This window comes from Neolamprologus multifasciatus, chromosome 6 (genome assembly GCF_963576455.1).
Source record: "Neolamprologus multifasciatus chromosome 6, fNeoMul1.2, whole genome shotgun sequence".
Taxonomy (NCBI): domain Eukaryota; kingdom Metazoa; phylum Chordata; class Actinopteri; order Cichliformes; family Cichlidae; genus Neolamprologus; species Neolamprologus multifasciatus.
Window position 1 is genome coordinate 17,636,872 of NC_140444.1, and position 15,437 is coordinate 17,652,308.

Here is a 15,437-nt window from a genome sequence, read left to right on the forward strand (position 1 = left end):
TACTACAGCTGCATTTCTTTATCATGTAGGAAAAACTGAGACATCCTGTTAATTTAAATTATTTTCCTTATACAATCTCCAAGATAGTATATTTTAGTTTCTGTACACTCAAAGAAAGGGGTGTTTCACTGGTCTGACCCACATAAGATTAGCCTGCAATGTAACACGAGTTTGACATGCCTGGTCTAAGCACTTTGTCTAGCATTCACACATGTGCCGATGGATGCATTAGGGCCAGCTTGGTTCAGTAACCTGCTCAGGTATACACTGACATGCAGACTAGAGGAGCTGTGGATCAATCCCTCATTACCACCTCAGCCACAGATGCTCCACTGTCGCCCCACTAATAAGGACTGAGCTTCAAGTTTATTTAATAAGGCACAAATCACCTAAAGGGCCCTTTTAGGCTCAATTTGTTGCAATTCAAAGTAAACCCCTGGCTCTTGGTGTCCTTGGGCAGTTATCTACTTTACTATTAAGCTTGAATTTTATTATTTGTGCATAGAAACTGTAACTCTGAGAATCCACATGTGAAAATGATAAATGTAAGGCTGCAGCTGTCTGTGTGGCATAAAGGCTATAAAGCATGACATCAAAAACAACAGTTGCATATTCTTGATGATTAAAATGCTAAACTTGTGCATTGCAGTAATGTGCAAGGGAGACTTTATTGTGCAGAAGTCAATCAACTGTGATTATAAGTGTATATCCCGAAATATCCAGTTATCAGAGTTGGGGAGGGGAAACGAGAATGTTTGCAAGGTAGAGTGGGAGGAGTCATGGCACCTGCAAAAGGTTTTTTTTCCAAAATAAATTAAACTGGGACTATTCAGGTCAAGCGACTCGAGCTTGTGCTGAACCAACACATGTAATAAACCTCCGCAAGTCTGCTCTTGTTTGTATTTTAAATCGCTACAACAGTTCCCCTTTGAAGTGCTCCTTTCCCATGGTACCCTTTGACCACTGGGTGTCATCCAAGCAATAAAAATGCCAGAGGAACATAAGGTACTCCATGCTGCATGACTCACAGCTGGGCTTGTGTGAAGACCTTGGCCTGCGTATCGGTTGTGTAATGAGTTAGGCATGAAATCTTCCCGAGTAGCCCACCCCCTTTTAATATTCAGCCATGTAATGTGGCCAACATTAAAGAGCAAAAACTTTTATTTTGAAGAACTGCGCACAAACAAAAATGTAAATAGTAAAAGCAGCTTAGTTACAGTTTTATTTTTTGGGGAGAGGGGTTGGATTGTAGTGCGTGTCGCCCCTTCTCTCTCTCTCACACACACACACCTCCCCCTCGGTGAAATGTATGGAAGCACTGCGGCACACTGCGTGTATTTTGTAGGCTGCATGGCTGCCTGGCTCTGCGTTCAAAGGCAAGAGCGGAAGATAGGAGGAGGGGAATGACTACACCAAGAGAGTAGGAGGAGGGAGGAAAGGAGGAGGGAGGAAAGGAGGGAGGGAGGGAGGACAGTTTCCTTTCTGTAACACACACGCTACATGAACACACCGGGAGAGCGGAGAGCGGAAAGAAAATAATAAGCGAGAGAAAGAGAGGGAGAAGGAAACGCTGCAGCCCCGGCGTCCGTCCGTCCGCCTGTCCGTCCTTCGGTTGGTTGGCTTTATTGTTTTTGTTTTTTTGGGGGGAGGGAAGAAGCCGTCTTTTCTTTAAGCGCAGACTTGCGGACTAACATGGGAAGAGAGAGCTCCTGAGGAGGATTGACTTTCAGTGAACCTCTGCTCTGTGGTAAAAGTCTGTGGCTAACAGGGAGGAAAAAGGGCGACGGGGAAGACATGTTGAGGGTTTTTTTCATCTTGAGGTTGCGGTAGGGTATTGATGTTGTGCTCTTAAAAAAACACACGGCTCTCCTGGAGTGGGGTTAAAAAGAGAGAGAGAGAAAGAGAGGGGGGAGCAAATGGAAACTAGGCAGTAGGCTAAGCTCAGGAGCCATTGTTTTGATCGGTGTTTGTTTAATTGGCTTGTTATGATCTGAAATAACGTAGGCCTCTTAGGCATCCCCGCAGTAAATACATACACGGTCAGCAGACAGGGGCTACACAGCTGCAAATTAGCCCGACAGAGCTGCTCGCATTGCAGGGGACTCTGTTATGAAATAACAGGGAAAACGGTGCTTGTGTGAGATTTCCTTTTATATATATATTTTTTTTCAAGTGACATTTTTTAAGCCAGGCAGCCAAAACATTTCCAGATACATCAACTCACTGGGGGGGAATCATACAAAAGGCCCAAAATACAGTGAAAGCTACTTGGATTATTAAAAGACTGTTTTAATCCCTCCGCCGATTTAAGCACAGAGGTGCACTAGATTAGGTTATTTTAGCCCCGTTTAGCTGAAGAGAGGGAACAAAAGATTTTTAAATGTTAATGTCGACCGACGTTGCATCCATCATGCTGCCTGTATCCCGGGGTCTCATAGACCGGGATAGAGAGCTGGACCCCATGGCCGGGGTGCATCCCAACCCCGGTGGCGCTCCTGCAGCTGTTCGCGGCATGAAGCGAGGAGACCCGGAGCCCGACGGACAGACAGCGGCGGCTCTGGTGGACTCGACCGGCGCTGAGTGCAAGCGTCCCCGCATCGACGGCACAGGAGGAATGGGCGAGGTTGGTCAGGTACAGAGAGGATTGTTTTTTGTTTTTTTGTTGTTTTTTTTTCCTTTTTCCTAATACAATAAGGCAAAGACGGCTAAACGCAATCGTGGTGCAAGGCCAGGTTTCTCTTAATAATTTGGCCTATGCTGTTAATGTAATCTCACGATTTACCGGTGTTTCAGATGCGTGATCAGCGTGATAGTTGCGGATAGTTTAGAGCTGTAGCGGAGGGCCCAGCACACAGGCCTGTCACTGCTCAGCCCATTACCAGCTGTGCGGGAAATGCCACCACAGCTGTAGATGACTCTACATGCTGTTTGAAGATGGAGCTGGATTAGTAACAAAGTAACTCACTGCGTTAACTGGACTGTTATAGATGCTACGGTGAAGCTCAGACAGTTAATTTAAAGGGGAATAGCAGTAATCCGGTTTATATTTGCCTGGTTCATAGTTAACTGGTTAGTTATTCTAAAACCTGTCCAAAGAACATCTTCTGGTCTATGAAAACCCAGACAGCCCTGGCTGAGGGTGAAGAATGTAAACACATCCAGCATTTTACTACACCAAACATGAAAGAAAACATTCCTTTGTGGCATAAGTGTGTACAACATTTGCTTTACAAGGAGTCAGTGTCCATATCTGACTGTTTGACCTTTTTTTGGGGCGGGGGGCAGACTGCAGGCTATCTAGAGTAAACAATGATAATTTTACCAAGGAGCCTAAACCTCATCAGTCCAATTGCCTGGATCCTAACACCCCTGCTTTTATGAGCACCACTGCTAAAGTGGACTGGCAGTCAGCATAATCAGTTTGTTGTTGTTGTTTTTTTCCGCCTTTCCCTCACTGATCCCAAAATGGTCAAATATTGTTATTAATAGAGCGTCACATGAAGACCCAAAGATGCTCTGGATAACATTAAAGTGGATTATGTAGGGTGAAGTACTCCAGTGGAAGACAGAAAGCTATTTCTCCATCGCTGAAAGCTCCAGTAATGGAGGTGAAGTGGCTTGTTTGCTGCAGTTTGGAAAACTAAATGGCTGGCTTTAACGTCGTCCTGCTGTCAGTCGAGGGAGTGCTGACAGACACGGCTAGAAATGTAATGCACTTAAAAACAGATGTGCAGGGAAGAGAGTGTGTGTGTGTGTGTGAGAGAGTGGGAGAGAAGAGCACGGATCAATAGCTTCAGCCCCTAAAATGTATTGAACGTGAACTGGCTGGACAGTCCGGAAATTAGAGTAGGAGAACCCCCTCCTTCCCTAGATGGTGCAGGAACAGATTTGCCCTATCACTGGCAGCAAAGAGGCTTTGTTTCCAGCTAATGGGATCACATCTCAAACTGGAGGGGGCATTATAACCGCACTGATCCCTGAGATCCTTATTTAAGGCCCTGGATTTTATGGGATGCCGTCACACAGATATTGGTGAAAACCAGATGAAGCTTATATACTGTAGTCCATTGTGTATAGCTCCTATTAGTGCACTAGCGAGTTATTAAAAACATCTTCCAGCCCTATATTTTTATATAGCAAGTGAATTTCTCTTCTAATGCTGTCATTGCAGGTCTGATCAAGTCAAACAAATAAAGGGCAGCCGTTAGATTCATTTCCAACTCCACGTTAAGGGTCCTAAAATAATCCTTCTTTGGACCTTTGTCTAGCTCGAGGGTCTGCAACATTTAACACCCAAAGAGCCATTTGGACTCGGTTTCCACGCAAAAGAAAACACTAGGAGCCACAAATACTTTTTAACATCTAAAATGAAGATAACACTGTATATATTGTTTTTTACCTTTATGCTTTTTGTGAACAACTAAGGTGTGTTGCTTATGAAATCCATGAAGTGCTACAGAGAAAATTACATTTTATTTATGTAATTAACACATTTTGAACTCTTAAAGAAATAGAACAAAAGGAAAGCTGAACTAAAATGATCCAGCAAACAAAAACTGTTGTGAGCCACCACCCTTATATCGCCTTTGGGCTTTTGGAGCCTTGACCTGGCTTTAAAAAAATAATTGGGAAAAAAAGCACTATGCTGCTGAAAAAAAGAAAAATAGATATTTGCAAAATTCTGCCTAAATATGTATTTTACCTGGTTAATGTCTGTGGCGGGGCGTGGTCTAGGAGGACGTGCCTGAGCAGCACCCGCAATCACGCCTCGCCGCCTTAACGTCTGTGCCGTCTATGCTGTTGTTGGTATGTGTCGGGCTGTGAGCTGAAAAGCTACAGCCGGCTGTGTGCGTACAGCAGCCGTGTGTGAGAAGTGGTCAATAAAGATATGCTGAAAAGCGTGTTCGTCAGGTCTGCCGTGATATGTTTACAATGGGACTTCTGCTCCCGAACCTCTGCGCACAGCGTCTGCAAATCGGGGCTGTACAAAGTCACCTCATCTTTACGCAGGACTGTAAGCTGTCACCTGTGAGGCGTGAGCTGTGTTTGTTTTCTAACACAAACACTAACGGCCGTATAGTGCGGAGCGGCACCGGAGCCGCAGGTTGCCGACCTCTGGTCTAGCTCATCACTTCATGCTGTGAATCGAGCTGGTTTAATTCCTCTGCATTTAAGGTCACATTTCTTTTAGACTGGATTGGCTGCCCCTCTTAAATAAAAAGTGGGCGGAGCTTCTGTACTCTCACAGCAAGAGCTGAGATGGCAGTTTTAGAGATATCCCCTGTCATTGACATCACACAGACCCAAACGTAAAAAATGTAAAAAAAAAAGAAGAAGCCTGAAACTAGAGCACCGAGCTACAATATTAGAAATTTTGAGTGTTAAATATGATAGCACACCACTGTGACACTGTACATATGACAGAAAATAAGAAAAAGCATACGTGGTCCTTAAGTTTATTATTCTATACACATACATTCTATACGTGCAGTTTCACCACTTTTCTATGTTTTCTCATTAAACATGTGCAGTCTGAACGTTTGAAGACATGAAATGTGACCATGAACTTACTTTCTGACATTTTGAAGACTATAAAAATTAACCAGTAAATAATGTCATTAAAAAAAGTAAAAGGCAGAAAATGCATCCATAGATTTGTATTATTACTCCAAAATCTCCACTGGGTTTAAATTTTTACCGTTGGCCTTTTAGGGAAAACAAAAAATAACAACCCTCATCTGTACAGACCATTTTTCCACTGTGCTTTGTGCCACATGCTTAACGAATTACCCCCCTCCCCCCAGACCCAGTGTGTGTATGTAAAACACTGACGTATTTTTATTCCTCTAACCCGCTGACACCATTAAGGTTTCAGAAGCAAACTGGGGTGGGTGACGTTCAGTTTTCCTTAGTTCCTTAAATCGGGACGCTTGACTTTCCAAGAAACCTCTATAAAATCACAGAGAAGGCCGTCTGTAAAGCTAATCTTCAGGAGGAGGGTAAATACTGGAAAATGTTACAGCATCTGGTACCCTGGCTCTTGCAAAGCACGCTGTCTCCCTTCCTTATTTTTTTTTTCCATTCTTGATTTTTAAAAAAAGTCTTTATTGCTGACGACACGGCAAGAGTTGAACTCTGACCTGTGAAGCCAGCAGAACAGGGGTGTGGTTGCGGTAGAGAGAGAAAGTAATTTATACCGCTGCGGCCTAATAATGGGATCTTTCCCGTTTGGTTATTGACACTGCTGTTTTTCTCATTAGGCTCTGATGTCATCACAGTGGAGTGGGAGGAAGTGCTCTGTTGAGTCAAAGCTGCAAAGTTTTAGCAGAGCAGCAGTGCGTTTATAAATCGGTGCAGCAAGCAGTGAATGACTGAATGCTCAGCTAACGAGGGCAAATAAAGCCAGTGAAAGGAAGAAAAAAAAGAAAAAGGGAAGAAGATGCTGAGTGCTTTCAGCAGTATGAGTTCAGAGAAATTAGCTACTGATTTCCTGCCTCTGCCGTTGCCCTTCTCCGATTTTAAATGAGCGTGCTGCTCTCCCCGCCAACCGAACAACACACAATCAGTCTGCATTGCATTCCAGTGCAGCACTGGGGAAGTCCTGCATTTTTCAGGGTGACAGAGGATTCATAACGGCACCCTGCGTCTTCAGCTCTGGTCAGATTTTGGGAATTGTCGAGAGTAGCTTGTCGGCTTCAATATCCATCTGGCCTGCTGCTGAGCGGCCCGTGTTTTGTTGTCACTCTGCGTAGGAACCGGGGCTCTCTCTAACCTAATAAGGTCCTGCCTGGGGCGACAGCTCTGAGGACAAATGACTTGACTAGGACGTTAATGTAGGTGGATCACCCTGCTGTACTTTCATCTCAGCCCCTGCACTGAAATGGTATGAAAATGTCAGCAAGAAAAATGTTCTCTTGCAGCCGGTGGAGAATATTTGTTTAGTTTTTGGAACCCTGATTTTCTGTGATGAATTGCAAGGAGAAATCTCTCGACTGATTCATGTTGAAGACCGGCGGTGTTTTGAGACTTGGCTTTGGGGGGAAATTTGATGTTGCTACAGTGTACTTATCCTTATATTAACTTCAGTCTGGAGACTTTGCAGCATTTCTAGTGTTGATGGTGTGTAACAGTGTATCAGTTCATGCTTATTTGAAAGGTAGACATCAGTCTCAGTGTTCGAGAATTTCCCAAAACGGAGCTATTATTGTCTTGTATTACCCAGTTTTTGCATAATATAATATCTTGGGGTGATTTTTAACCGTAGTACTAAAAAGTTATTAGCTACCAAATTGTGCAGTTAGGGGATTTACCAAGATTTCTGGCTTTGGATGGGGTGTAGTGTTATATTGATGTTTATTTAAACATTGCTCTTCAATCTCTATTTGCAAACTGCACAAAACTGTGCTATTATGGTCTTTTTCCCTATTAATAAATCATTATATATAATAGTGTATAGTATGAATATTAATGACTTTCAACCACCAATAATAAAATGTTTAGTGTTGGATAATAAATTGTGATTCTTTGAGTAGCTAGAAACATCATTTCTTTAATGAAATAAGTTATTACATCTTAAATCCAACATGCAGATTGTTACTGGGTCTTCTCTCTGTTCCTGTTAGTTAAAGTGAAGGAGATTGAATCACCTTTACCTGAATGAATGAATACTGCTTTAGCCAAAAGAGAGAAAAAAAGTAGGTGAAGCAGATTTATGAAACAATTGACTTTTTTCTCTTTTCTTCTTGTCTCCATATTTTTCCTCCTAACTGCTTTGATCTTTTGCTCATACCGAGGCTGCTAGCTCGTGGCTAGCTCTGAGTTCTGGAAAGCTTTAGCTTTAGCCACTTTCCCTTTGCTAGCTTCTTTAAAATGTCCATTTTCAGTTGAGTGAGGGTGATTTATGACCCCGATTAGGTTTGTTGCTACGAACAAATCTATTCAGACTTGCCAAAGTAAGCCATGGCTTCTCTTCTGGTTTGCTTTGGCAAACTTTGTGTCTTTGCTTACAGTAAGGAGCTTCAACACTAATGATATTTTGGCATGTGAATGTGAGTTTACATTTGACTTTTTCCCTGCCCTGCAGTGTGTGTGTGTGTGTGTTGTGCGTGCATGAAACGGACCAGCTTGTAATCAGACAAATGTGAGGCTGACCGGCTGGTCACCGGTCAGAGCTAGGAGCGCTGGATATCAGCCGATTCCGCTCCCTGGCTGGTTGATCCGTGCATCTCTAGTTTGATTTTTTTTTTTTTTTTATTGGTACACTTAGTAAATTAATTGGGAAACCATTTGAGCATTACACCCTGGGCATAGGGCTGAAAAATGTGATGATTTTTTGTAGTTTTTGTGTAACATTTCTTAAATACAGTACATAAAAGAGATGTATGGGTCCGGTTATTGCTACTCAGTCTTCCCATCAGGCTCCATCCTTTTACAGTGCCCCATACTTTAGAAGTTTAACTGCCTTTTAGAGTGAAGTCTGACATATTAAATGTAAAAATGGGGCCAGCAGCCACAATGTCATCAACATTGGTTCCAAAAATCCAATACTGGTCTCTGGTTTCACTGGAATGAAGGGATAATGCAGATTAATCATTATGGGCAATTATGTGGTGCCGTAAATAATTACATACAAATGTTAATTCTCTCTCTATCAGATCTGAAATAAATTGGGGGATCCAAATCACAATTGTGTTCAGCGGTTTCATTATGTAGCGTGTGATACAGCAGCTGATGCTGCTTCATGATTATCTTCATGCCAGAAGGGTCGAAGCAGCCTCCAAAACCCCCCCAGTGATTCCAACCAGCGTACCCTCAAAGAAGCACGTGTAGGTTTACTGTGTGAGGTATACCAAGGGGAAAATAAACTTTAGATCATCTGGCCAACAGTTTGGAGGCTTAGCACATAAGTGCTTTGTGGAAGAAGTGGATTCACATCCTCTCGAGTGTATGCAGTGCCCTGCTTTGCAGTTAGGTAGGATGACTCTCAGAGTAGTGAAATGTAGTTCCTATTTTCCTCCTCCTCATCAGAACAGCAGCGGTCCCAAGGCGCGATAGGAATAGACACGAGTCTTGTGACCAAATTAGACATCCCACACGTGCTAAACAATCACACACACACCTACCCCACCTGTATTTTTTTTTTTTTGAAGAGCGGTATCAGGGTTCATGTGTACAGTGGGATACTTCTGCTGAGTGAAGGAGAAACCTGGAGGTAACTGAGCCTCTCATCCTGTGCTTCCTTTCAGATTTAATTATTACAGGACTGCTCCCGTCTCCCCTCCACCTCCTGCAAGCTGGTCTCTCTCCCCTCTCCTCCCCCTCCTCCCCATCTTTGCCATCTGTTGACTTCAGGTCACTTTGCTACTTTCTCGTGATTGCTCACCCGGTCTTCCCCTGCAGTTTCTTCTGTTGTTTTAGCTCCCCGCCCCCTCCCCAGAAAAAAAGTCATTACCATCACCATCCCTGGAACGAGTCAGTGCGCCTTTATTGACTACCTGAAGTACAGAGTTTTTTATTTTCTCATGTTCGGTGCAAGTGGCCGCGGTGTTGAGTGACACTGAGATACACTCATCCTGAGCTGACTCCAGTGCACTGCCCCCCTCCCCCGCTCATCCCGCTCAGTTGCTTAAGGAAATTAAGCACATGACTCCACTCGTGTATGAGTCATTGTCTTTGCTCCCTCCATCCCCCCCACTTTTTTCTTTGCTGCCCATTTCCTGTTGAATTTCCAGTCCTTCCCTATTTTCCTGCTCATACGTTTCCAGATGTTTGCCTGTGAGAGCGCCACCCTCACTGTGACGCAGCGTGCCCGTTCCATGAATCTCGTCCGTCCCCATACCTTCAGTGTTTTTTTTATTTTTTTGTGTTTAGAGTTTGGCCTCACCGTAAAGTAAGGTTCATACTTTATTCATGTTATTCAAGCCTCTAAGAGGTGATTCATTATTTAGAGCTTCTACCTCCCAAAGCCAGTTCACTAAGTACATTTTTGGCTCTGAGATAGACTCGCGCAAGCTGCATTTTTCAATCACGAAGACGCTTCCTGCTCCCTCCTCCTCAACCGAGCCTCTTACATTTGGAAATGTTGTGCTTAGTTTTAGTGAAACGGCCCCATGGGGTCCAGAGTTAGATGGCTACAGTATTAATCAGGCGAACTCAAGCTGTGAAGCGCACAGAGCAAAGTGTTCCCCCTGGGTACAGAGCAGACGAGGGACATTGGTTCCAGATGAAAGGAAGATCAGAGGGGGAAGGACAGCGGGAGGAGGGAGAAGCTGGGTTGTTTTCTAATCTAGTGATATGAAGTCAGAGACAGGCAAATCTGTTTTTTTTCTCCCTTCAAAGTGTGTTGTAATTGCTGTGAAAAGCGCCTCCATTTAATGGAATACATTAGCATAAAAGCTGGAACACGGTATTATGAGAGTGAATAAAGTGAGTTACAAACTATTTTAGGGAGTAGAGGAATGATTTATGTTTAATATTTGGCCATAAACAAATTATTTTTTTTGTCTCCTCTGCATCTTGTGTTACTGTAATTACTCACCAGATGTTTGATGTATCCGCTGCTGCTTTGCACAGCCGGAACATTGAGAGGGATGTGTTGGAGATTGCATCAGGGCTCATGATCGCATTTCACACCGATGGGCTTCATGCTCGCTGACACTCCTGACCTATTTATGATTTAAGAGCCGCGGTGACACTCATTCTTTCTCTCCCGTCTTTCATCTACTGCTCGCATGATCTCACTCGCCCCCGTTATCACGGCTTTGCAAGCAGACAAAAGATCCACTGGGTGGAAAACTCTGGAGGAGACTGACTTGGGAGATAGCAGGAGTGTGTCACAGAACAGAGTTAATTTGATTAGGAGTCAGAAACGGCACGCAGCTGTAAAGTCAAATATGGAGGCAACAGCTTAGTGGGCATAAAAACAGAAGGAAAAAAGTCTGAGTGAATAACAATGAAGCATGAAAATGTTTTTAAGCGACTTGTCCTTTTTCTTTATAAATTTCTGACCATGTTTCCGAAAAATCTGCTCCTCTCTTTCAGAACAACGACCCCTTGACGCTCAGCTATCACGGATACCCGTCTCATAGTCAGGTAAGAGGAAAAACATGTGCCAAAATCCACGTTGTGTAATGTGGCCTCATTCCACTCCTTCCATTTATACAGTATTCAGATAACATTAATATGGCTCAGTGTAGCTCTTCAAACCACAAGGTGGGGGTGTAGATTATAAATTAGCAGTCGTGTAGTAAAAGACACGCCTCCACAACCCTCCAGTATTACCCTCCACCCACTTTCCTTTCTGTTCCCAATAATGCACACTTAGTAATCATCTTTCAGATGGCAAATCCAACTTGTTCTTTCTCTTTTAGCACTTTTAAACATGCTGATGTTATAGTTTTCTGCCCACAAACACGCACTCACAAAAAAGGCTTGACTGCATTGCATCTTGTTTGTGTTTATGTGTGTGTGCGTGTAAGACTACAGCATGTTTGCCCATCTTTGTATTAGCCTGCTGATTGTGTTATTAGACTGCTCAGTTTATGTGGTTAATCCTTAGATCATCCTCCGTTCATCCACTCATCCTCTCATGTTCTGCCCGTAATCTCCTCATCCCTCGCACTCCGTGGTGCCCGGCAACCTCCGGCTGCTTATCTGCACTTTATCTGTCTTCACTTGAATGCTTTTATTTGCCCCAGTATGAGAATGGGCTGTTTTTTTTAGTACTGCTAAGTGGGTATTGCAGAAGCCTGGAAGTCAAACAGACAGTTTTGATTTCACTCTTAATCTTACTTTCCAAGTGATGATGTTTTAAAGTTTCGACTTGTCTGAACAGCCTCTTGTTGAGATCGAAAGAAGTCATTCAAGGACTGCTTGGGGGCTTGGAGGTGTGATTTGGCCTCTGACCAGGAGGGGGGGGGGGGAAATGACAGAGAGGAAGAAAACAATGCCGGGCAGCGGAGGCTTCCACAACACTGAGGTGCTAAACTGTCAGCAGCAGTGTGAGAATGATGTGATCAAAGACTCCTGGAAGGAAGAGCCTGGAGAGTAGCAGAAGCCCCAAGTGTGAAGGGGAAGACAAGCTCTTTGCAGATGGAGTATGAAACTTGGCAGGCTGTCTATTGAAGTAGTTTTCAAACTTTTTTTATATAAAGTAAAATCATCAGGTAATGGCTTGGCATGGTATTTGTCACCCGGTGCGCAAACCTGTGCCGCGCTGGAGTTCTGCATTTGAGCAAAGGATTCACGTGCAGTGTGCTGTGCTGAAGATTAATGCCACTTCATTACTCGCGTAGTCGATGGTCGTTATTCAAGAAACGATGGCGATTTGTTCGGCTGGTGCTGGCATCTTTTCTTGCATCTTTGATGAGCCTTGCTGCTCAGGGTGTGTTTGGTGTTTGGTGCCCCCAGTGGTGTCGTTTTCTTCTGAGAAAAATCTGCTCAATGCTTCAATATGTTTAGCTGTAATGATGCTATCTTTAGCTCTCTGCTGGACGCGGATTACCGTGGGGGTTTGGGAGCTGAAACCAGGTTGATACATATTTTTAAAAATGCAGCGAGCGCGAAGCCAAAACAATGATCTAAAAGATGCTAAAATGCTTTGTAAACCTAAGGGGAGCTGCAGAGCTTACACCGCCGTGGCTTCATCCTCCTTGTTTTTATAGAAATATCGTCAGACACAGCTTTAAGTTGAATGTGATAACAGCCAGACTTGGGCCATGTTGGCGGTGTTATGAAAAACGCTGCTCGGTATGACCTAGTATCGTTGCAGTCGTGACTTTTGCAGAAAAAAAATGACTGATGTGTAAAATTACCGGCTCATTTGCGTAACAAGGTGCGTGTCTGAGAGAGAGAGAGAAGAAAAGACGTCTATTGCTCTCTCCCAGTGGTGCCAGCAGCCCCAGTTAACTCACCTACATGGAGAAAGAGAATAGAAGGAGAGAGAGAGTGAGGAGAGAAGAGGAGAGGAGGACTGCGACATGAGAGGAAAGCAGAGGGGAGGGGAAAGTTTGCAGGTGTGACAGAGGCAGAGAAGTAGGAAGGGGGAGGCGTTAGGCTATCTGGGTGAGACAGGAGGAGAGGAGGAGGAGGACCGGAGAAGAGACAGAAGAGATGAGCAGGCAAGGGCACAGCAGCAAAACAGAAGGCTGGGGGTAGAGGGAAAGCAAAGGAGCGAGTGGGAGAGGGAAAGAAAAGACTGAGTGGGAGTCGGGGAGAGAGAGAGAGAGAGAGATAGATAGAGGGGAAGGGGGGGTTGAAAGAAAAGAAAAGCAAGCAAGTAAGCAAGTGAGGGAGAGTGACAGGGACAGAAGCCAGGAGAGGAGGAGGAGGAGGAGGTGGGGAGGGGATTGGCAGGGCAGACAGAGCGAGCGGGGGCAGAGAGAGGGAGATTTTGAATCTGTGAGACAGACAAGAGAGACTGAGCTGGTGAGGTGACACAGGCTCGGCGAGGGAGAGAAAGCGAGGCAGCGTGAGAAGAGGAAAGGAGAGAGAGGAGAGAGGAGCGACGACAGTTTGAGTTGTTGCACAGAATACGATGATGGGACTGTACTATCCTAACGTGCTGTCGGTGAGTGTTTATCCCCGTATCTTTTCATATCCTCCTCCGCCTGCGTGCACGGCCGCTGCATCCCCTCGGCACTCGGGCTCGGTCGTACGCGAAACGGCATCAGAACGGGCTGTCATCAAGCATTAAATGTTAATTAACTACTAACAGACGAGGAGTCTACTTGACCCAATCGCTAGAGGTCCAGTCAGAGAGCATTTCGGGCTCTTGTCAGGACTCGGCAGCTACTTGCTACGAGTGGGATATAAACACTGGAAGTAGTGTAGCAGGCGTTGATGACAGCGAGATACAGGCTGGAGATCGTATCTCCACAATTATGATTCGTTATGCCGAGCTGCACGAGCGGCAGTGTGTTATTGTACGCTGTTATTGTGGCATCTGTCCCCCCCCCAACCCTGCCAAGAGCTAGAAGTGCACGCAGTTTGAACATCAAGGGCTGCCACTGCCAGAAACTGCGCTCAGCCATGTATTATGTATGGTCAGGAGAATCTTATGTGAGCATACAGTACAGCGTGTCAGCTGGATGTAGCGGTTCAGTGGCGCTATTTCTGCTAGTCAACTATTTCGATATATCTGAAGCAGGAGAGTGGAAGCAGAGAGGGAATTGGAGGGGGGGGAGGAGAGGTAAGTGGAAAACTCTTTCTTCTTTATTGGCCCTGCAGCTGTCTCTGTACATCGCTCCAGCCTGTGAGCGAAAGAGACAGGTGTCCACAGAACAGTTGTCCCTGCCCTTGTGGGGTTTTTTTCTCCTTTTTTTATTGCTCGTTCTTTCTCTCTCATCCTCCCTTCTGCATCTCTTCTATTCAGCTAACAACACCTCCTCACTGTAATTTCTGTGTCACACATTTCACAAACACACACACAAGCTCGAGCACACAGTGGGCTGCAAAGTTGGTGCATGAAGTGTCATGTTCATATCATTACATTTCAATTGGTGTGAGTCAGTATGAGTGTGTGTGTGCTTCTCTTTCAGCTGTACCTTGGATTCCTGCTCTCTTTACTGTTTGACCTCTTTTCTCCCTTCTCTCGCTCTCCCCGGGGCCCTGGCAGCTGTTATCTCAATGTTTTCCTTTAAGAGCCCCTGGAAGAGAGGGGGATGGGGTTTGAAGGGAGAGAGGGAGAGAAGGGGAGAAGGAATGGGAGCATGAGGAGAAGATTTTTAAAAGATTTTTAGGGTGATGGGACACCCCACGCTTCCCCACCGCAGTCAAGGAAGCTCGTAGGTGAGGGAGCAGAACAGGCACGGGCGAGCAGCATGAAAATCACATATTGTAGGTCAACTAGAGGCGGCTAGTTTGCTCAGTGACGCAATTTCAGTGTGTAAAGCTGACTTTGCAGTTATGTCCATATGTGAGTGTTCCGAGTTTGTTTACAGCGGGGGTAATTTATCAGCTCCTTGATGGCGCTGCTTTTGCTAATTTTATTATTTTTTAAATTTTTTTTAAATTGTCTCTTTCTCCTGCGAGAGAGTTGAGAGCAGCAGATCGGGTGCAGAAGAAATATTTTCTCAAGCCCCACCTAAGCGTGTGCCCTGAGGCAAGGGAGAGACGCCTACCTGCTGCAAAAGCTATGCGCAGCCTGCCACGCTTGCACAAACTAGAAACGGGTCGTGAGGATTCACCCCCCCCACACACTGGCACGCCTCCACCTCCCAAATCTTGTTATTGATTCTTTGCAGGGGTAACAATGGTGGTCGTTAACTGATCCCGATGAACCGTGTTGCCGTGGCAACTTGGATGAGTCACTCATTTTGCGCTGATTGTTAGGTGGTTCGAGGCATGAGGCAAAATGTTGATGGGAAACCTTTTGTGATGTAAACACCTTTCTGGACGGGGGTAAATCTTGAGCGGGCCTCCTCCTCCTCCAGCTGTGT

At 44.9% G+C, this 15,437-nt stretch overlaps 1 protein-coding gene across 6 annotated transcripts in view; it reads left to right on the forward strand.

Annotated features, from left to right (window-relative positions):
- Positions 1-1,499: 1,499 nt before the first annotated feature.
- The window catches only part of rbfox2 (RNA binding fox-1 homolog 2), a 44,066-nt gene continuing 30,128 nt past the window's right edge, over positions 1,500-15,437 (forward strand). For 2 of the 6 annotated variants that reach the window (XM_085162674.1, XM_085162675.1), the window contains exons 1-2: positions 1,500-2,632; positions 11,041-11,091. In XM_085162674.1, coding sequence (XP_085018800.1) covers positions 2,381-2,632; positions 11,041-11,091 — 303 coding nt within the window. In that variant the 5' untranslated portion in view covers positions 1,500-2,380. The other 4 variants (XM_085162672.1, XM_085162673.1, XM_085162676.1 and 1 more) reach the window with 4 other exon arrangements.